Here is a 22,347-nt window from a genome sequence, read left to right as displayed (position 1 = left end):
TGTTTTTATACAGAGCTGACGTTAAAAGGAGTAGGCTAAATCCTCCATTAAAACTAATCCAACGTCTTTTGGTTCCCCTGAAATGATTCTTTTTGCAACGTAAATGGTAGAAGTTGAGTACTTCCGTATCCATATTCTATGACACTTGCACTGTGGTTGTATTTGTTTGACATCTTTTCTTCTTTGCCAGATATGGAATCCCCGGATCGTTTAAGTTCTTCATCCAGCCCAATAAAGTCCACTACTCCATCACCCAACTCTAAATGCCACAACACACCTGGGTCCAAAAGTCCTGGTTACACACAGACCAGGAAACCAGCAGGAGGATCTTCTCGACCTCTTCCATCTCCAGGTAAAAAGATTAAGATGTTGCCATTTGTTTTTAATATATTTAGACTTTTTTTTTTAGCATTGCTACGACATTTTCTCTGCATTTTGAGTGTTAACTATGTCACATCTTACCGTACTCTTAAAGTAGATCCCATAAATTAGCATTGTTGCCTCTTCTTTACTCTTTGTTATCTGATGCTCTCAGGGTCCGCTCTTCCCAAATCGCATCATATCCTGACATTGAGGGACCTGGAGGACACCCGTAGGCCTCGCAGGCTCTCATCAAGAAGCCGCTGCAGTTCCTCGCCAACAGACAGCGACCCGTCAGTACCGATGACCCTCCGCTCAGGTGGCACCGTCCACTCCAGATGTGCCCTGTTCAGCTCGCCTCCGAGGTCATCAAACTTAGGAGCAGCCTCGCCTCCTCTGTCACGACAAAACTCAGCATCCCCAGTCTGGAGCTCCCCGCCTCGATCTAACTCGAGCTTTTCTGCAGGGCTGTTAACTCGGCAAGGAGCAATCACTCACTCCCCCAGAGGGAGGCAAAACTTTAAAATCACCACTCCAGTTTCTGCAGAGGTTCCCCAAGACTTCCTGGCATCGTCTGAGGCAGAAGATGCAGCAGTGGCCACAACCAACGGGATCTCACTAGCCCCTGATAACCTGGAAGAGGAGGTAGCCCACCTGATGGCCCAGGAGCTGCCATACACTGTGTTTGACACTGACACAGAGGTAGCAGTGGCCTCCATGCTGAATGCTAAGCTTGAGTTTGACGAGGCTCTGCTCACCGAGAACGTGGCACTTCACTGTGGAGCACAAAGCGGGAGAGGAGAGGTGGAAGGCGTAGTGCAAGATGTGGAAATGCAAGTAGATAATCGGGAGAATGAATCCGAAGATGAAGACTCAAGCCATTACTTTAAATTTTCACGCACAGTGGTGTGCGACGCAGCTAGCAGCTCAGACGCCTCAGGTCAGCTCACTTCAACACAGTCGATCTCCCAGTTAGACGGAGCGGACGGCGGGTCAGAGAGTGATGAAAGCGAGACGGTCGAAAATGAAGCTCGAGACCCAGAACGACAAGATGGAGAGAGTGAGATTCACACTAACCATAACACACCTACTAAACAGCTGACGGTCGCTCTAAAGAGGCTGGAGTCAATCTACACTGTGTCAACGTCAACAGCTGAGCCAGTGTTTCAGGAAAATTCTCCACCATCTGATGTCCTCGAAGCAGGTTATGCTAATGATGATTTGTCAGCTCAGGTGGAAAAAGTCTCGATGGGCTCTGAAACACCAACATCTGAAAATGAGGTGTTTTTAGATTCATCTACAGGTCACTTTTTTTCTGCTGAAGAAGGCACTGCGATGTACCCAAATAACGTTGAAGTTGGCAAAGATGAGAGTAGCTCATCGGCCGACTCCATTGAAGGATTTAAAGATGATTTGAATGACCCTGACTACTCTCCCGAGCGTTCCCAGGGTCCAGAGCGTAAAACCAAAAAATCTCCCACACCGCTGATGAAAGCCGACATTATGAAGACAAAACGTCCAGCGTTGAACTTCAAACGCTTCCCGCACAAACCGTGTACTCCGCAGCAGCGCAAACTCAAATTGATGTTGCCCCCTCGACCTACACCAACACAAACTATAAATAATGCGTCCGCTTCCCCTGCTGCTGCCACTGTTTGTGCAGTTCCGCGGACAGTCACCTCCCCTATTGTGATCAATGGTTTAAACGTACCTATTCAGCCTGGTGCCTCACAGAGCAGAACCATCGCCATTCGCTTGGACAACTCAAGGACAGAAAGTCAGCAGCAAGTTGTGATTCAGAATCCAGATGCAGCCACTAGCTCTCCGCCACCACCGGCTCCTGCCCCTCAGGTCCTTCTGGTAAACCGACAGGGTCAAATTCTGATCAAAGACCCGAGATCAAACACTTATCAGTCACTCAGTGCAAACTCTCCTGCCTACAATAAAATAAGCCAGATTGCTAAGATTCTCCACAGTGGTAATGCCTTGCAGCGCTCAGTCCCTCGTGTTATAATAAAACCTCGTTCCAGCCTCTCTGCCACAAATGTCCTCTCTGCCGGTAACCACACAACAACATCCGAGAGAAAAATCATCGTCCGAGTAGTGCCTGTGAAAAGCACTGCGACCCCAGCTCCTGCAAATCCCACAACTCCCACAACCCCTGTCAGCGTGCAGAGAGTTCCTGAAGCAAGTTTCTCCAACATCGAAGAAAGCACAGCCCAGGCTATTATTGACAGAGCCATGGCCACCCACCGTGACACGCCAAAGACAATACCCATCATCCTCGGGAAAACTCAACGACCAAAGGCAAAACATCGAAGAACATCTCAGTTCCAGGGCGCAGAGGTCTCCGATCAGACACCAGCTGAACATTTAGAGTTCCCCAGTGGTTTCCTCAGTGAACCAAATGTCAACCTGCAACCAACACCTGCTTCATCACGTCACCAGGTGAGGGTCAAGAGAGTGTCATCGGTGTTGGAACGGCCCTCCAGGAAGAAATCAAAGATGGACTTCTTGAGGGATCCGTCAAGTGAGCTGGATGAAGTTAATGAAGCCAGGTATTTCAAGATTTAATTCTTCTTTAGTTTTTTTTCACAAGAGAGTACCCAAAACTACCAAATTACAGTGTGCCTGTTACAAAAAACAACTTTTGTGCTGCAATGGTCATTTAGGTTACTACCTAGTACACTATTATTAGGGCAGCAGATATTTGCTATTGTCATAATTTTTTTGTTTGAAAAATAATTAACTAAATTTGATATTTTAAATTTGCTGCATAATGTTACTTTTATCTTTTGAGATTTTACACATAATTTTAAAGGTGCAATATGTAATACTGACAGCTGGTGTTTAAAATAGTTACTGCAGTACAAATTCCCCAGACTCTAAGTTCACGGAGGTTGCCAGGCTGAGACCGCAGCATCCACAACAATGTTGATAGACGCTTGTCTCACATAGTCAGACATCACTTCACAGCACAGCGGAGTAGCTAACGTTAAATGCTGGCTATAGGTCATGAAAGCCTGTGCTCACGCGAAGCTCTGTACCCAACTGACAGACGCACTTTTTCGGCTTAGAATTACGGTAGGAACCGCTTAAAACGCAACAACCTCTCAGAGGTCTCAGAAATCAGTGTATTAAGTCACCAAAATGTTTCTGGTTTTCTTCCAACAGACCAGGTGGTGTGAGAATGAAGGCTCCAACAATGAAGGATATCCTTGATATGGACCAGGAGAATATGTCGCATGAGCCCGAGGCGTCAAAGATTACTGCTCCACCGCCTCCGACACCCTCCAGGTTAGTTCATCCTTAAAGTACACTCATTTTGGTAAGTGGCTGGTTAAGTGGTAGAAATGCAAGAAAACTTAGTTTAAAAGGAGAAAATGTTGTATTAACAACTATTTAAGTACATTTTAAAGCAACATTATGTATCAAATAGTTTATTAGTAGTATTACTAATAAAGTAGTATTTATTAGTAATACTAAGTAGTATTTCTTGCCAAAACAGGCCTTTCGTGGAGATGAGTTCTCTGAACATGTCCACATAATTATTAATGTGTGTTGATTACTTTTTACTCAGATGTGTTCTAACACTAACATGTATTGTTAATACTCATCCTTTCTGCTCAGGCATCCTCGGGTTGGGAGTCCCCCCACACGCGAACAAACCGACAGTCACACTCAGGGTAAAACACACATGTGGGTCAGCGCTCGCCATGGAGACCTCTCTGAATGGGGCCCTTATTCAGGTTTGTAATAAAACATTATGTGTCTATTTGTTTATTCATGTGGATCATCATTAGTTCTTACCAGCGCAACAGCTACTTATCCTGGCATCCACAGGGAAAAAAGTTTGAACAATTTCATGTAATTCATTTTTTTAACCCTTTTGTACTGTGACGTGACAATTATTCACAATCTAATTATATAGTTATTTAATTATGTAAAAACTTTCTTTTCAGGAAATCTTAAAATGTAACACTTTCTGGCAATTGCGACTCCTATAATCTACAGGTTTTAGCTCAGAAGAAGATGCACCTGCACCCAAACACAAAAAGAGGACATACATGAACCAGCCCCACCTGCGTTTTGAAATCACCAGCGATGATGGCTTCAGTGTAAAGGCTAACAGCATAGAGGGTAAGAGCTACTTGCTTAGTAGAGTGCTAAACCTATAGCTGCAGTTGTATTGGAGACTCTTTGGACTCAGTTATTAGGGAACAGAATGGTTGAGAAGAGCAACAAAAAGGAGACAATTGTCAGCCTGTGTGCAGCTTTGCTCTCACACCTTCCTGATCTCTTTCCTCCCTCAGTCGCCTGGCGTGCGGTGATTGACGGCGTCCTCGAAGCTCGAGCAGGCTTCCACCTGAAGCAGCTGCCTCTGGGCGGGATGAGCGGGCCGCGGGTGCTCGGCGTCGTCCACGATGCCGTCATCTTCCTGCTGGAGCAGCTGCAGGGTGCCGCAAACTGCAAACGCCACCGCTTCCGCTTCCACCGCTGTGATAACATCGAGGAAGAGCTTCCCCTAAATCCGAGCGGCTGTGCTCGTACTGAAGTCTACACGCGGTACAGACACAGTTACTTTTTGTCATGCTTTTATTTTTAAAAGCTTTTAAGTGTTAATACAGTGCATTTATGTTGTTTGTCTGATTTAAATACTCCTCAAATTAATTTTTTTTTTCTCCTCTTTTTTTTTTTTTAATAAGGAAAGTGACTTTTGATATGTTCAACTTCCTGGCATCACAGCACAGAGAGCTCCCTGATATGCTAGTAGGCCCCATTGATGAAGAGGAGGATGATTTCCCACTGAAATCTTCCAGGTTAGTGGATTACATTTTTGCCACTTTGTTGATCCTAACATTAAACTTTAACCCGCTGCACTCCACAATGCACAGGAATTTAAAGTTGCTAAAAGATGCCATGTCCATGTGGACGCCACGTTTTCTGTGTCTCACTCTGACAGGAGAGCCACCAGCAGTGAGCTTCCCATGGCAATGAGATTCAGACACCTGGAAAAAATCTCCAAAGAAGCAGTAGGAGTTTACAGGTAGGGGCAAAATAAAAAGACAACAAAGGCATGGGATTTTACTAATGTCTAAAGTAATAATTGTATGATCAAATGTATTTAACGGTTCCCTGTTCCTCTTAGATCTGAAATTCATGGCCGTGGACTTTTCTGCAAAAGAAACATTGAGGCTGGCGAGATGGTGATCGAGTACGCCGGCACCGTCATTCGCGCTGTCCTGACAGATAAGCGGGAGAAATATTATGACGGCAAGGTTAGTAAACATAATACACACCACTGTACTTAGAAATCATCATCATCATCATCATCATCATCATCATCATCATAATGAGTCAGAGTTTCTGCCTCCGTTATTTTGCATGTTCCTTCCTGTTGAATGCTCTTAATGTGAAGCCGCAACAAGGGTGTAGGTCAGAAATTTTAATCTAGTGCAGGAATGAAAAAATACGTTAAAGATAGGTAATTATGGAATGGAAATACATTAAATGGCTATTGCAGAAAAAATGCCAACCATTAATAGTATCAAACAGTATTTTATTTAATTAAAATGTTAAACAATTATAACTTTAAGCTGTTAATAATAATAATAATAATAATAATGACTGTTTTTTAATCTGCCTCCGCCAGGGCATCGGTTGCTACATGTTCCGCATCGACGACTTCGATGTTGTGGACGCAACGATGCAGGGCAACGCGGCTCGTTTCATCAACCACTCGTGCGAGCCAAACTGCTACTCTCGGGTCATCAATGTGGACGGCGGCAAGCACATCGTCATCTTCGCCCTGAGGAAGATCTACCGCGGCGAAGAACTGACCTACGACTACAAGTTCCCCATTGAGGACGAGAACAGCAAGCTGCGCTGCAACTGCGGGGCGAGACGCTGCCGGCGCTTCCTGAACTAGTACAACACACGCACCACGTACCTATTAGCCATCTTGTTTAATGCACTTGAATACAGGAGACAGACTTTGATTGACTGACTGATAAAGGCGCCTGTTGTGACTTAGCCATAAGAATGAGGTCGCCTGTACACACCTGTATCTACTGAAAGTCTTCGTTTTGTTGGAAGCTTAATTTATAGACTGATGGAGGATGGCATGTGTTTGCTCATTTCTGTTCTCTAAACTGCTGTGAACAGTCACACAAACCACATTAGAGCCATATGTCAAAGCTTGGGATGAATACTATTTATGTGATTTCAGACTGCTGGATTATTGGTCTGTTAGGAAGTGTAGTTTAATTAAGGAAACCGCACAATATTTGGGGATTTGTGTACTGTTTTACCATCTCATACAACACATTCTTTGAGTTTTACATTGTTGAACTTGACAGAAGCCTCTGCTGGAACTGGGGCTAGACAACAGACGGGAGGCAATTATTACCAGCAACAAACTGAAATAACCTGATTGCAGCTATAACTGTTTAAAGAGGGATCTATTATTATGCTGGTGACAGTGTTTTTGTAAATACAAGGTCACAGAGAAGGATGACGAGAATTTATTCAGCACCTTACTTTGACACTACCTTCTCTGGCAGCACTGGTGTCGCAGCAGACGGGACAAATTTTACTTTGGAGCTAAATAAACAAATTTGACTCAAGGCACCTTGTGTGTACATTGTAGTGCAGCTACATTTTAATCTTATCTGGATACCACAAGTCTTGTGAGCAGGGACTCCAATATTTTAGGTGCTGGTGACAAAGTAGTTTTAATAAAGTCACCCAAACCTTTTTCCCCCTCCTCATTCAGTCAGCTGAAATTTCCTGTTTTTATTTGTGACGGCAGAGATGCTGTGGTCTAAATGATTTTATCCCGCCATTATAGTCTGTTCTTTATTTGTTAATTTGTGCTGTTTGTGTAATTAAGGTCTATGAGGGAGAGTTTCCTTGGTGCAGGGTTCAAATAGTGATCTTGCTCTGCACAGTCCCTTATACATCTTTTTTTTTTTTTTTTATTTTTGTATATTTGAACAATAAATGTATATTCAACAAGCTGATGCAAATAAATGTGTTTGAGCTTTTAACTTTCTATTTGTAAGTGATGGCTCTCTAATGGAACTGAAGCTATTGCTAAGTAAGAGTTCATCTAAGTTAATCTTTTTTTTTGTTGCCGCTGTTTTGAACCCTCTTCCTCACATTTTTTTTTCTCTCATAGGTGTACTACCTCAAAGGTGTTCTGAAGCAAGATTTAATTTAATTACATAACACATTTGGTGAAAAGCAGCTTCCTCATTTCCTTAATGTTCAATATTTCTTCTTGATAGTACGAAAACAAACCTCAAACTATAGAACAATGACTTGCTATTATGCCTGCAATTATTTTTGAAACAATAGGTGGCCACCATTTTTTTTTTGTGTGCTTATTCTCCTGTGTCTGCAGCCACACCCAGCTAATGGATGTAGATAGGATACTAGAGTTGAAGGCTGAATGCTGTGGAAATATGTTTTGTTTTTCAGGATTAATAATTGACACGCAAAGCTTTGTTACTTTATTAGCTCAGTATGGATCGTTGCCTGTACATAGTTGTATAAAGAATTTCTAAACCTGTTAAATATTTTTTTACCTACAATTTTTTTTTATTTATGTTCAATAAAGATTTGAAATGTTCACATTTCCCCTTCCCTTTGCCAATATTTTTACCAAGATTAAAATACTATTAGGATATCACTTGTGATTGTTAAGTGAACATATATAAATATCCACTATACATTTTAATGTGTGTAAAATGTGTGATATTGTTTGTTAGTTGTTTTTCCTGCAACAATGATCTTGTGGTCCCTGTTTGGGAAACCACGAATGTACATAGTACTCTATCTCTACTGCTCTTTGTTACGTTACCTTTTTTTTCCATTATCACTGCTGCAGTTTTCGAATTTATCTTTCTTATCAGGTTTTCTATGGAGAAACCTATTTGAATGTTCCTGCAGCTCACTGCAGAGTTGAGACCCGCAACACCTGCAAACTGCCATCACACATATCAACAGTTAAAGTAAGCTAATGTATTTCTGGACAAATATTCACACTGTTAGAAATGTGACATCTATTTTTATCACACATCACCATCTAAAACTGGACTGATCCTCTACTGAATATGATGTTGATAAAACAATAAAACAAAAGTTCAATTAAGCTCAATAAATAAGATCAATGTTCAAACCGAGGTCCCCTTAGGCGGCCTGGGAGCTTCATCCCTTAGTTTTTGACATCACTCAAGGTCTTGTTGCCTTCAGCCATATGGCTCTTTCCCAGAACAGAGTTTTGCATTTAACTTCCTGACCTTCAGACATTTGGGAACGTAAAGGGCAGGACAGGTGTATATAAAGCGTTAGAGGGTGAACTTTCTCTTATATTCTGAGGAAAGTCACCATGAAGGCCCTGATATTCCTGGCTTTGCTTGGAGCAGCATGTAAGAGGCTAACCAAATTATATTTTGATCTCTTTTGAAAAATAACTTTAAATGTACTCTTATGTACTATGTTTCAGGACTGTAAAGTAGTTTTAACTGCTGCAAACCTTTATGTAGTTTATGTATTTTTTCATTCATGGCCAGGTTTAAGTATTTCTAAGTTGTAATTCATACGGTATGTCATACCTCACATGTTTCAGTTGCTGCAGCTGAGGATGATAAGATTGTCGGCGGGTATGAGTGTCCCGGACACTCTGTTCCCTACCAGGTGTCTCTGAACGCTGGATACCACTTCTGCGGTGGATCCCTCATCTCCAGCCAGTGGGTGGTGTCTGCTGCTCACTGCTACAAGTCGTAAGTACAGGAAGTCACAATTCTATTGCATTACAATCAACTGAGTTGTTGACTTAAATGCAAATGAAATGTCCTAATATTAAAGAAAGGGTCAATAGTGATGTGCCAGAACCAGGGTTTTATTGGTCTTCTGCCCTCTGTAGGTGCACAGCCATGCTTATGGTTGTCCATCGTGTCTGATGATGAAAATCTTCTACTTAATTTATGAGATTTTTGATGACCGTATAGGCCAATTCCGGAAGCACGGAGCATATGTAGATTGGGTTAAGTGTGGATGGGACAGCCTTCCTAGCATGCCTTTTTGCCCGCTTCATCTCACAGCCATGCACCAAGCTAAACACACTTCCAGTAAAAGTTAAAAACAGAAGTTTGCCTTTTAAGTTTTTTACTGTACGCAATTGTAAAACTGAAGAAGATAAGACACCAAATGGAATTTAAAATGGGTTAGTTCAGTATCAAGGACAATATAGACTAACTTTTAATTACCTCCTTGTCCCTCATACCAGGAAGAAACAACATATCACCAGTGAAATATCAGCATTTAGTCCACATATTAACAGTAGTTAATTTAGTAAAAATATATAGACACGTAGTCCACAAGAGTAAAAATAAAAGAGTAAAGTACATAACAGTTAGCCCAACTGCAATTAACAGTTAATTGTTATTTTAGCAACACATTAGCCTCAGACAGCTAGTATAATGGCTAGCTTGGTTAGCTGTAAGCCAATACTAACTGCATTAATAAAATAAATTAACAAATTGCAATGGAATTTCAACGGAATCCAACTAGTGTGAGCAGACCCCCACACACACACACACACACACACACACACATAGACATACAGTATGATGGCAAATGTAATCTCCCTTTATGCTTTGTAATGACACCACTGAATCAGGTCACTAACTTTATGTCTCTTAAATATAATACGGTATGCAGAAATAATCTTTAAGAAAACAGACTTTAAACTGTCTTAACTTTCATACTCCCACCAGTCGTATCCAGGTCCGTCTTGGCGAGCACAACATTGCTGTGAATGAGGGCACCGAGCAGTGGATTGATGGTGACAAGATGATCAAGCACCCACAGTACAACAGCTACAACCTGGACAACGACATCATGCTGATCAAACTGAGCCGCCCCGCCACCCTCAACAGCAACGTCCAGACCGTGGCCCTGCCCTCTCGCTGCCCCGAGGCCGACGAGAACTGCCTGGTGTCTGGTTGGGGCAACACCTCTGCCAATGGAAGTAAGTCATGTCTGGAAGCTGAGAGAGAAAGGAGGGGAGAGAACAGAGGTATAGTTTGACTCATGCAGCATGGCGTTAAAACTCAAAGAGCTGATCAACAGCAGCAACCCTGCACAGCCTAACCATGTCACTGTGTGGATAACCACCAAACTAAAGAAGGCGGATAGTTTGCCATCAGACATAAGCTGGGTACAGGTGCAGCACAAAAAGCCTGATGATAGTATACAACATAGTATGTGCTTAAAGGGTCAATCCACCAGTTTTACAAGTAAGTTTTGTGTACTCGTCATGAGTAATATCTACAGTTGTGTAATGTGTGTCTTTTGTGGCTCTAATGAGTTTTCCAAAATATGAAAAAGTAACCCTGACAATGTCATCGGAGTTATTTGGCTTGCGGTTGAGACTTGATATTTTTTAATAGAATGCCTTCATTACTGGAGGTGTTGGGTGTGACAGAAGTGGGTATTTAGGAGGCAGCGGGGAGGTTTTGTTCTTTCCAAGTTCCCCAACTTTATGGAAGTTCAGTACTGAAAAGCTGGAGTACCCATTAATGCATACATATCACACACTTTGTGTTAACTGAGGCCCAGGATACTGCATGTTTTGCACTGTGACATGCAGCTCTAGGTCTCATTATTTAGGGCTCCAACAAACTAAAGCTGCAACCAATTATTTTATTTACTGTTTAGTGTCAATATTTTTTTTGTTTAATCAAGTAATTGTTCAGTCCATAAAATGCGATAACATGACCTATTTATACCACTTCTTTAGTTTGACCAGTGGGTCCAAACCCTAATGTGTTCAGTTTACAATTAAATAAAACAGGAAAGCAGCAAATCTTAAGGGATTAATTAGCAAAATAGGAAGCAATTAATTTCCCATCGACAAATCAATTTATCGACTCATCACTGCATTAATCTTATTATCCTTAACACCACATGTTTTCCCCTGTTATACAGATTAAATGTAGTATTTACATAATGGTTAGGTACAGTAACTAAGACTTGCCTTCCCGCTCCACAGACAACTTTCCTGACAGGCTGCAGTGTCTGCGGCAGCCCATCATCGATGACAGGATCTGCAGGAACGCCTACCCCCACCTCTTCACTGAGAACATGGTTTGCTCCGGATTCATGCACGGCGGTGCCAGCAGCTGCCAAGTGAGTTGGACTAAACCACAGTGAACACACAGGGAGTCAGGTGGTGCATGAGTGTGCATCTCTTCCAGCAGTACAAAGAGTCTGTCACTCGGTGCCGTGCTGAGCACACACAAGTACATTATAGCACTTATTTTTCACTACAATGAATGTTGCATATATCCACTCTAAAATCCTATAATTAGAAATAGAAATAGAAATACATTTTCAGTGTACCCACTTTTTTTATATTGCCACTGCCACTGCTGTGTCTGTCTGATGGACTGCAGGAAGATGATGAAACAGTATTGCAAGAGATACATGTTAACCCTCTGAACATGTTTCCTCTTCTAGTTTTTTAATGGTATGTGGTTTTAATGAAGCTGTCAACATAGTGCTTTTATCATAACACATTGGTGATATTAGTATATTTTTTTCACACTTTTCTGGCCACACCCAAAGCTGAAACAGGGTTGGATCTTTCAACCAGAGAGCGACTGTTACCTATTGTTACAGTTACAGTGCACCCTATGACAACAGAACGTACCATGTTATTACTATTACCACTTACAGTGACATTTATACCAATATCTTTTTTGATCTGCCTGTGTTGCAGGGAGACTCTGGTGGTCCTCTGGTGTGTAATGGTCAGCTGCAAGGAGTGGTGTCCTGGGGTTATGACTGCGCCATGCAAGGACACCCCAGCGTCTACACCCGTGTGTGCCGTTACAACAGCTGGATCAGCACCACCATGCGCAACAACTAAACACACAGTCACCCGTCCACATGCAAGTTGACATTACAACACCATGCTCAGTGTTCATACCTTTGTTTAGAACACCCAATGTATTATTGTTTCATCCAAATACATCTCATGTATAATATCAATCTCAATGTTGAGGCATAATATTCAGAAGAATTGGACAAATGAATAAAAAATTAACATTATCATCCACTGAATTTGTTTTGTTTGTCTACATTGAGTTTCACTGTTGTTGTCAACCATATTAACATGCTCTTGCTTGGTAACACTGTATTATCTGTGTCCATTCTGTGCTGTCACAAGGTCTCTGCTGTTTTGGAATTCCTAATGAGTTTAAATTAAAAACCAACCTTAAACTTTTGCAAAATATCCATGTATAATATTTAATTTGTACTTATTGTACTATAGACACGTGCATGCCTATGAAATGCTTTTTGTCCTCAGTTACTGTGGGCACTGGAGTGATATGGGACACAACCAAACTTGAGTAAATAAGCAGTAAGGCATACCTGCATTTCACTTGTCTGGATTCTTTGCATGCATTCCTCAGATGGCGCTTTGTAAACTTCACTGTTTCTTATTTACTGAGGCAACCCTTAACATACAAAGGAAAAGACCGAGAGAGCAGAGGGGACAGCCAAGCAGCCATATCAAAGAGGGAAGCATGTACATTGGTCATAAAAATTATTTAGAGATGGCATGACAATAAATATCTAACTTAACTATGTAAATACAAGCATTACAGCATAGGTTTAGCTTAATCATTATCATTATAAGGGAGCCACTCTTGTGCCACACATATGTGGAGTGGACATAGTTAAATGCATGCACAAACACTCCGCAGGAATCCAGGATCCTGTTTGTGGACTTAAGTAATATAAATAACACACCACCTATTCAAATCCCCACAACATTGTCTTAAACACAGCTTTTCCTTTCTCTCACCCATTTGGGTCCTTCATCATCTTAAAGGCCCTATAGAGCCTGGAGGACCTTCCTCGCCATGTTCCTGGAGCCCATGCTGAAGTTAGCGTGGCACACACAGTTCTTTCGATGCCCTCCTCTTGATCATGGAGCCCACGCCGACCCCTCCTCGCAGGTACAGGTGACGAGCTGTGGATGCTAGTGAGACGTGTACACAGTATACGTATGTTGCAATATATCATTATGTTATTATCTGAAACACTCTTGACTTGTTCACCCAACAGATATGAAATCAAACATTCCAACTTATCAAATGTGTGACATTTGTCTCTGCAGAATTGTATGCGTCTGTGGGACTAATATGTTTAAGTAGATAACATACACAGCAGCTAAAAGAGGCTTGTGTGCATATGCTTTTATTGTATATATTGTACCAGTTTTGGAAAATCTACTAATGATAGGACAAATATTACACAAGTTTTTTGTGTATAATCATATATCACATGGATTTCTAAACTGAGTTGAGTCCTTGAGAACATTACACGGTGTGTCTAGGTATAAAAGTATATCACTTTTTTTGTTGGTAAATCAATGTTGATTCTCATATTAACATTTTTTTTAACTAGCCCATATACTTCAACAGCATAATAGAGTTCCTGAAATTCAGTTATGGCTTTTGGTTTTGGTGTGCCACCCCAAGATATTTAGTAGCCCCATCTGGCGACTCCTATGAAATATTTCTGGGGGCGGCACTGATATGAGATCTTTGACATGCAAAAGTTTGAGAACCACTGAAATAGTGCAAATATCAATTTAATTATTATTGACACAAAGGAAATGCTGAAAAAGATTTCATTTCACTTAGCTATGGCTGTAACTAATGAATATTCTCATTGTTGATTAATAATCAATTATTTGTTTGAAAGACTGAAATAGTGCAAATATCAATTTAATTATTATTGACACAAAGGAAATGCTGAAAAAGATTTCATTTCACTTAGCTATGGCTGTAACTAATGAATATTCTCATTGTTGATTAATAATCAATTATTTGTTTGAAAGACTGTTAAATCTATAAAATGAAGGAAAAGACAATTCTGTGCAACAGTTAAAACACCCCCACAGGGATCCAGTTTAATATAGTGTTAAGCTCTGAACAGGAACAAAGTCATGTTCAAGTTCATGTACGCCGCTGTCTCTCTGCCAGAGCATGTGAAGGCTTGCTAGCGTTCCGTGAAGTTATGCCTGAGAGGCACAAACTGGGGCTACAGGTCAAAACTCCAGCAACACATGTTGTATATAAAACAACTTCATTGTAAGGCAGTTTATACACAAAAGTCATTCAATGTATTTATTATTTAGTTTGAATTAAAAATGTTACAATTACTTAATTAAATTTAAGTATCATACTTAGAAAGTGTACAATAACAGAGTAAAAGCACAGTTACCTTACACCTTTACTTTATATACATTTAAAGTTGGCCTGCCTAAGTGTAGCACTAAGTTTGAAATTTCAATGAAAAAATATCAATCTACCCACAAGCCTATTTCTTCTTTAAAATGGATGTGATTGATCTGTATGATGAGATAAACTTTATATATCCTCCACAGGGAAAGGTGGTCACATCTGTTTATTTTAAATCTTTATTTAAAACAATAAAATCATTCTTTAAAGACATTTAAAAATCTGAGTCTTGATGTTGTACCAACCTAACTGTAACAAATTGAATGTTTGTATAACCTGAGCCTTCACTAACTTGCTTGTATATTGTTAGTTTGCAATCAATTGTCCTTGTTCAATGAGTTTAATTATATTTAATTTATAATGTTACCGTGTTACTATACAAGATCATACAATTGTCTCTGATTCTCAAAATCATTAACCACAATGCTACAGTACTTTAGCTGTAGCTAACAAATTAGCTGCTAAGACTTGAGCCATTTTTACTCCAGCAGACTTGTGCTACCTTTTCAGACGTAAGCATTTAAACGTTTGAATCACAGAAATGAACATAGTGACAGAGAATGGCAAATCTGGTTTCAATTATCAACAATTGAACTTGGTATTTCAAATGTTCCAAATATCAGTCAACTTGCAGCCGTAAAGCCATTCACTTCTTGTTAAAGTTGCAGGAGACTCCCACCGCTGTGTTCTTCTTCCTCCTCCACTTACATTGTCTATATTCTGTATGCGAATGACCATGGTGATTGACATCTACCATCTTGTCTGCAGCCAGGTCCCTCACAACTTCTGGTTGTTCATAGCATACTGTAGAAGGCTCTGACGGAAACTGTAGCACAGAGTTTCAGTTCTGCCTCAGCATCCCTGCTGACTCCCAGGCTTTGATTTCTCAAATAAACTGTAGCCCACATACAGTATTTATACCTACATTTGCTTCTTTAATCATTTAACACTGCTATCTGCAGTCTCAAGATACTTTACACATCATCCAATCCCATTATATCAAGTGCAATTTTTGTATATATTTCTTTGATTGCAAATTCCTTGTCTCCTCACTTTGTTTGTGATTATTTTGGTTTATCTTATCTATGAAAATAAAATAAAGAAAATACCACTTTAATACTTATGTTAAAAGAGAATCAATCAAATGTGCTTACAATACTTATATGCAAATCTGAAACAGGCCTAGAAATGAGTAACACTAGGGCTGGACAATATATCAATATTATATCGTCTTAGATTTTGGATCGAAGTGTTGTCTTTTCCTGGTTTTAAAGGTTGCATTACAGTAAAGTTATGTAATTTTCTGAACTTACCAGACTGTTCTATTATTTGCCTTTTCCCCACTTAGACATTATGTCAACATTACTGATGATTATTTATCTAAAATCTAAGTGTGAAGATATTTTGTTAAAGCAACCCTAGAATATGGCCGCAATATCGATGTCGAGGTATTTGGTCAAGAATATCGTGATATCTGATTTTCTCCCTATCGCCCAGCCCTAACTGATACAATGCTCCAAGTAATACCTGAAAACATCATGTGCTGTAGTAGGCTTATTCGAAGAGGATGAGAAAAGAAAAACAAGTACAGAACTATCTGCAGTAAAATGAAACTAGAATAAATAGACCAGTTTCTCTGATCATGAGAAACAATAATACAATAAACAATTTTAGTGCCAAACTTCTGCTTTTGTGGTGAGTAAAATCACATCTTTTAATATTTGCTCAATAAAAGTATTTTATTGAGCTACTGATGTCATACTACAATACTGTTAGTTATGTGTCATATACTGATGCACCATGTACTGTAGGGTTTGGGTTGGTTTCTGTTAAAACATGGTTTAAATGTCCACTTCATCAACATCTGATATATGTTGCATATTAGGCTACCTGTAGTGTTGTTTCAACTTACCGAGGATGTAAGGTACAATTGTCTGTTTTTGAAAGTATGCTCATTATTGTTTTTTCACCACAATCTGACAACCAAACAAACAAGGCAGAGCTGGATATGAGAGTGGTTGTTTCTTTGGTCCGAATGTTTGTTTAAAAAATACACTTGTCTACATGTGTCATAATTCACATAATGACTTGGTTTAGAGGCCTTACTGTAGGCTACATTATGGTAGCCTACGCTTTTACATCTTGTTTCAATAAATAAAACATTAATGACACATGAAATCAGTAACTCCAGCTTCAAATGCACACAAATACAACTTATTTTCCTTAAGGTCAACAGCTGTTTTTGAGCCTTAATTTACATACACCATCTTCCTGTGTGATTGACAGGTGGATATCAGCCAGTCAGGTAGAGTAGGCTGGTTTTGAGCTGTACATAGCCTACTTGTTGAGAAAAGTGATCCGACAAACTCCTGATTTTTGACATCCTTCACCGTGACACTGGGCATCTAAAAGGCTAATTGGAGTCAAGGGTGAGCTTTAAATTCAATTTTAAATAGTCATATAGTGGCTATAGGAGCCAAAATGCACCGCCCGTCACAACCAGGTGTTGGAACGTTGGAACTCTTTCCTAACGTTAGCTAGTAGCTATAACGGATAGCACTCAGGTCATAACGGCTCTGGTAGTTACCCACACATACAGCTCGCTTAATATCCAATAATAACAAATATCTTACTTTTGATATACCTACAAAGACGACAGACAGGTGGTAGGGTACTTTGTGATGGAGTTAAGTCCCAGTTTAGCCGATGGCAGCTAATGCGGTTGAAGGAAGGATGCTGAGGAGTGAGGAGGAGTGGGGGGATGCCTGAATTAATCTCGTCAAGGGCTTGAAATTCCTGCTTCACTCAGCCCTTAAACCAGAGTAACTCAAACACTAACGGTTATATTCAACATGTATATTGTAATCACGCAGTAGGCCTAGCCTATACGTGTCGAATTGATGGTTAAACATTGTTTTTTTTTAAAAAAGAGCCTTTTCACTGTGACGATGCTGGGTGTAAGCTGTTCTCGTTGAGTCCCAGCAGAGGGTAGTGTGGGGGCACCCTCACATCTCTGGCCCATTTCTCTGTTTTACCAGACAGACCCAAAGCCCTTTCAAGAAGTGTGCTGCAGTCAGCAGGCAGGAGAAAGCAACTCAGTGGGGAAGACACCACTAGTGGATGGTTAGTAACCTTTTAGTTTCTTTTCCTTTTTCACCAGCCAGGATGTTGCTTTTAATTGCTGCATAGAGTGCAGTTGATGTGTAAAATGTGCTTTATGGCTTAAAAGGTGGTTCAGAGGTTAATGTAAATGATGATACATTTGAAAGGATGACCATGAGATAACACTTTTCATAAAATATAATTGCTTTCGGTCATCATTGATGACCATTGGCCATCTTTCTAGATTCAGGCTAGTATCCAGGTCTCTATTTGCCAGTGTGATCGCTCCACTTGGAAAACAAGGCAGAATGCAGTGACTTATCAGTGTTTTATTAATAAACACTATCATTGCTGGCACAAATGTGTAGTTATGTCTAAAGACAGCATACAGTGAAACTTCCTAAACAACCAATTTCTCTCTTTACCCTCCAATGACCTGCCTTCCTTCTCTTCTGCTCTCACCTTTTTGCCTTAATCCCTTACATAATATTAGTAGAATTAATTAAATGATCTCAAAGCATCATTCATGTCACCCTCTGTCAACCTGCAACAGTATCAGCAGGCAACCTGTGAACTAAATGTAAATTCAGCATAACTAAAAAATGTTTTTTTACAGGAGCTATAATTTCAGAAACCTCTCAGGTTCACATTATGTTAGTTGTACTTTTGTGTTTAAAATGTTTTTAAAAAAATGGCAAATGCCATACCAGATACCAGAGATTAAGGTTATGTTACATATTCTCACATAAATATTCTCGCCAATAAACCTGCAGAGTAATCGTTCTATAGTGATGTGAAACACAGAAAGCAAGCATTTTTTAAATTGTGACCAGCAAATGTTAACTTGATAATTGACTGAAATGAATAGTTGTTTATCAGAATTCTAAGGTTTTAATTTTCTGTGGATGCATTAATCAATTAATTAACTTTTCTTTTTACATTGGAAATACCAACATTTATCTACATATACGATATAAGCCAAATCTGACATGTGGATGTTAGGATTGCATGCTTGCACTGAAGATTAAAATAAATATGACAGGTGGTGTGTTCATTCAGATTTGTTCAATTAATTGATTAGTCAGTTGACCAAAAATGCAATCAATTTATTGTGTACATTTTGTAATCTTTGGTAAAAATACCAAACATTAGCTTGTAACAGCTTCTTAAAGCGTCTCATTTCATTGTAAATTGAATCACTGGGGTTTTGATTTTCAATTCAAAACATAAGCAGTTTGAAGGCAACTTTTTGGCTCTGGTAGCTTGATATCTTGTAGTTTGAGATAAGACTTGTTCATTATATGTGAATTTTTTTTACTGCATGATCAATCAAGAAAATTATAGTTTGACTAATTAATAATGAACATCCAATCATTCCTTGCAGCACTATTATATTGTATGTCTCCAAAGCATTGCTTATGTTTTAGTAGTTATAAGTGTAGTTGACACTATAAACCGCTGAAAATACAGAAAATCCGAATGTTTTAATGATTTCTTTTCCTTGACCCCAAAAAGTCATGAATGTCTTTTCTGGTATGTAGGCTAACATGATATGCGGATTACCACCAGTGTGTGAAACACTGCATCTAAAGCCAAGGTAGATGAATGTGAGTTTACAAATGTGCAGACATGTTCATATGACACACACACACACACACACACACACACACGCACACACACACACACACACACACACACACACACACACACACACACACACACACACACACACACACACACAGAGCAGCCCTGTGCTCTCTATGTCAGCCCGTCTAAGCTTCTTCCCCTCCCCCCCTCTCAACATCTCTCTCCCCTTTTTTGTCCCCCTCGCCCTCTCCTTTTCCCTCCCGCTCTCTCCTGCCTGCTAGCACTATTTCAAGCCTCTGCCTAGGAGAGAGATAGAGAGAGAGACAGAGAGAGAGAGAGAGGCAGAGACACACAGATGCGCAGTTAGAGAGAGAGAGAGAGAGAGAGAGAGGGGAGGGGAAGCAAACAGGATTTAGAGTTCAAGTGCACGTGCAGAAAATAGAGGAGAGTCTGAGCAGAAAGGAAACCAGGAAAAAGAATGGCAGGGGTGGAAGACAAAGCACACAGTAGTTTTTTCTCTTCTTCTTTCTTCCTCTCTATTTTCTTCTCACAGAAAAAGAAAGGTATTAGCCGTGGAACAGAGGGGTGAAAAAATGAAAAAGTACAAAATTTGAATACTGTGAGCGTAAAAAAATGTATTCCTATTCCTGCCCCCTCCTCTTTTCTCTCCCCACCAACACACTCCTCCTCCATCCCTCCCTCTTGGATATTTCTCCATGAACCCCCAGTTCTCTCTCTCTCTCTCTCTCTCTCTCTCTCTCTCTCTCTCTCTCTGTCTCTGTCTTCTCGCTGGCTCTGCCTTCTCTCTCCTCCCACCTCTTCACACACACACCCCGGAGTCCTTCCCACTCCTTCCCCTCACGCGCGCTTACTATCCACTTTCACTGGAGACCGACCGCAAAGAGCTCGGTTTTATTCCTTCTTTTTCTTTTGCTTACCATTCTATGCTTTTGGTTATGCCCTCATGTATGGAGGCACCATCACCCCTACTATGCGTGGCGCCCCTGAAAAATGCAGGCCACGGATTGTCTCTGCGTTAGACTGAATGCCACAAATCGCTTGTCCTTTCCTGTTAACAGTTTTTTTTCTATACTTCTGCAGTATTTTTTTTGTCAGAACTCGACTTCTGTTTAGAAACCATTTTTTGAATCGTATCTGTATTCTAAAGGTTTTAAAAAGGAAAAGAGTGTCCGATGAATGGACAGATGAAGGGGACAGAGGCAAAGAATGAGGGGAAAATGGAGAGCATGGTCTGCGGGAGAAGACAGAGAAAGAGAGAGAGAGGTAGGAGAAAGAGTACCGGCACTGGCAAGAAAAACAGGAGGGGGAAGAGAGGAGAAGGGGGACTAGTAGGGGATAGACTTAGGAAGGAGGGACGGCTGGATAGGAAATTGGCAAAATCGCGGGAAAAATGACAAAATACAAAACTCCAGAATGAGCAAAAACTGGACTTCTCGTCAAACTCAGGCTTGCACTTTTTTGACATGATTTTTCATCACTTCTCCGGTCACCCTCTCATTCATCTGTGAGTATACTGTATGTACATGTCCTTTTCCTTTCCCATACATGCATCCTTTTTCCTTTAAAGCATTCTTCTCACCCCCACCTTGCCTTCAATTCATATTTCAACTCTTTTTTTTTTTTTTTTCTTGTTTGAGAAATGTATTCCCTAGGTTGCTAATCCCCCCCATCCTGTTCTTCTTTCCCATCTCGCGCTCCACCTCTCTCCCTCTTTCACTGTCTTTCTCTCTTTCCTCCTTCAGCTCCTCTTTATCATGGGTTATCGCTGTTCTCTTTGCCTCTCCTTGAAGGATTACCTCTACTCACATTTAGATGAGGGCTTTGGAAAGGGATCACTGAGTGCACCGAGTTTTATGGGGCCCATGCATGGGAGGCTAGCACATGAAGGAGGCAGGGTGTGTGCATTTCTGTGTGTATCTATCTGTATTAGTCATGTGTATCTGTGTGTCTGTGCGTGTGTGTGTTAGTATGTTGGGGTGTGATTTAGAGTTAACAGAGCCAGCAGTGGCGGACGGTCAATCCTGCGTACGCATGCGTGGATTCGCACAATCACGTTTTATATTCACGAAATGATTGTGTGATGGTGTTTGTTGTAAAATGCAAAGAAATTGAAGGTGATGTGTTAGAATGAGGCGAAATAGAGAGGTGAGAACAGAGTAAGTACTGCAGGATTTCTTCTTTTTCCTCTTTCATTGCATATTTCACTCCTCCCATGCTTCGCCCCCTTTTCTATCCCATCTTTCATCCGGGTAACCCCAATCTATCTGTTAGTCCGCCTGTAAAGACGAAACCCACAGTCCAAGATGTGGTTCGGTATCAACAAAAAATAAGGGTGGATTTATTCCAGGGCTTAAGTTAAGTAACAAACAAAAAGTTTCTTTCAACAAGTTTTTTCATTTTTATAACTGCGCTTTTGGGCGCAGATTACTTCCGTTTGATGTGGTGAAGTTACAGGTAAAGACGGAGGCTTTGGTGCAAATTACTGCATGTCTGCTATGTAAAGATGTCGACAGTAGTGGGTTACAGTGGACAGAGGCATTCGATATATAGCACAAGTCTGCTATCGTCCATTTGCAGTGTAGTCCATCTGCTGTAACATCCATCGAGTATACTCTTTTTCTCCCGTGGTAACAGCTTCAGATATCGCCTGACAGCTCTTTCCTTTCCCCTTTTTCCTCTCCTGTGTTATATATCTGCCTGCTCTGTTTTTTATTTACATAGCCTCCTGTTATCTCTGCCCACATTCTCTCTATTACTTGCCACAGTTGTTATCTATATCCAAGATTGTCCACTGGTATCGTTCCGAGGGGAGTGTGTGTGTCCCTCCGCCGGCAACGTTTTTTTTCTGGTGTGCGAGTGTGTGTTACTTTAAGCCATAAGTGCTGAAACACCTTTTGATTGTTTGTGCTAGTTTCTGTCATTTTTGTCTGTTTAAAATCTTTGCTTATCATTT

At 40.5% G+C, this 22,347-nt stretch overlaps 2 protein-coding genes across 2 annotated transcripts in view; both read left to right on the top strand.

Annotated features, from left to right (window-relative positions):
- Window positions 1–7,995, top strand: part of kmt2ba (lysine (K)-specific methyltransferase 2Ba) — a 31,360-nt gene extending 23,365 nt beyond the window's left edge. Inside the window, exons 28-37 of the mRNA XM_039820925.1 lie at window positions 191–352; window positions 536–2,918; window positions 3,535–3,657; window positions 3,991–4,109; window positions 4,375–4,500; window positions 4,674–4,926; window positions 5,067–5,180; window positions 5,324–5,407; window positions 5,510–5,639; window positions 6,014–7,995. Of these exons, the coding sequence (XP_039676859.1) occupies window positions 191–352; window positions 536–2,918; window positions 3,535–3,657; window positions 3,991–4,109; window positions 4,375–4,500; window positions 4,674–4,926; window positions 5,067–5,180; window positions 5,324–5,407; window positions 5,510–5,639; window positions 6,014–6,289 (3,770 nt within the window). The 3' untranslated portion in view covers window positions 6,290–7,995. The remainder of the gene's footprint in view (window positions 1–190; window positions 353–535; window positions 2,919–3,534; window positions 3,658–3,990; window positions 4,110–4,374; window positions 4,501–4,673; window positions 4,927–5,066; window positions 5,181–5,323; window positions 5,408–5,509; window positions 5,640–6,013) is intronic.
- A 757-nt stretch (window positions 7,996–8,752) lies between these two features.
- Window positions 8,753–12,483, top strand: LOC120571831 (trypsin-like). Its single transcript, XM_039820924.1, has 5 exons — window positions 8,753–8,792; window positions 8,954–9,146; window positions 10,143–10,396; window positions 11,420–11,556; window positions 12,149–12,483. The coding sequence occupies exons 1-5, from the start codon at window positions 8,753–8,755 to the stop codon at window positions 12,296–12,298; spliced, it is 774 nt and encodes a 257-aa protein (XP_039676858.1). The 3' UTR covers window positions 12,299–12,483.
- Window positions 12,484–22,347: the final 9,864 nt, after the last annotated feature.

The sequence above is a fragment of the Perca fluviatilis genome, chromosome 13, assembly GCF_010015445.1.
Source record: "Perca fluviatilis chromosome 13, GENO_Pfluv_1.0, whole genome shotgun sequence".
NCBI classification, from domain to species: domain Eukaryota; kingdom Metazoa; phylum Chordata; class Actinopteri; order Perciformes; family Percidae; genus Perca; species Perca fluviatilis.
The sequence above is the reverse complement of the archived record's forward strand: the minus strand, read 5'-3'. Positions and strand labels throughout refer to the sequence as shown.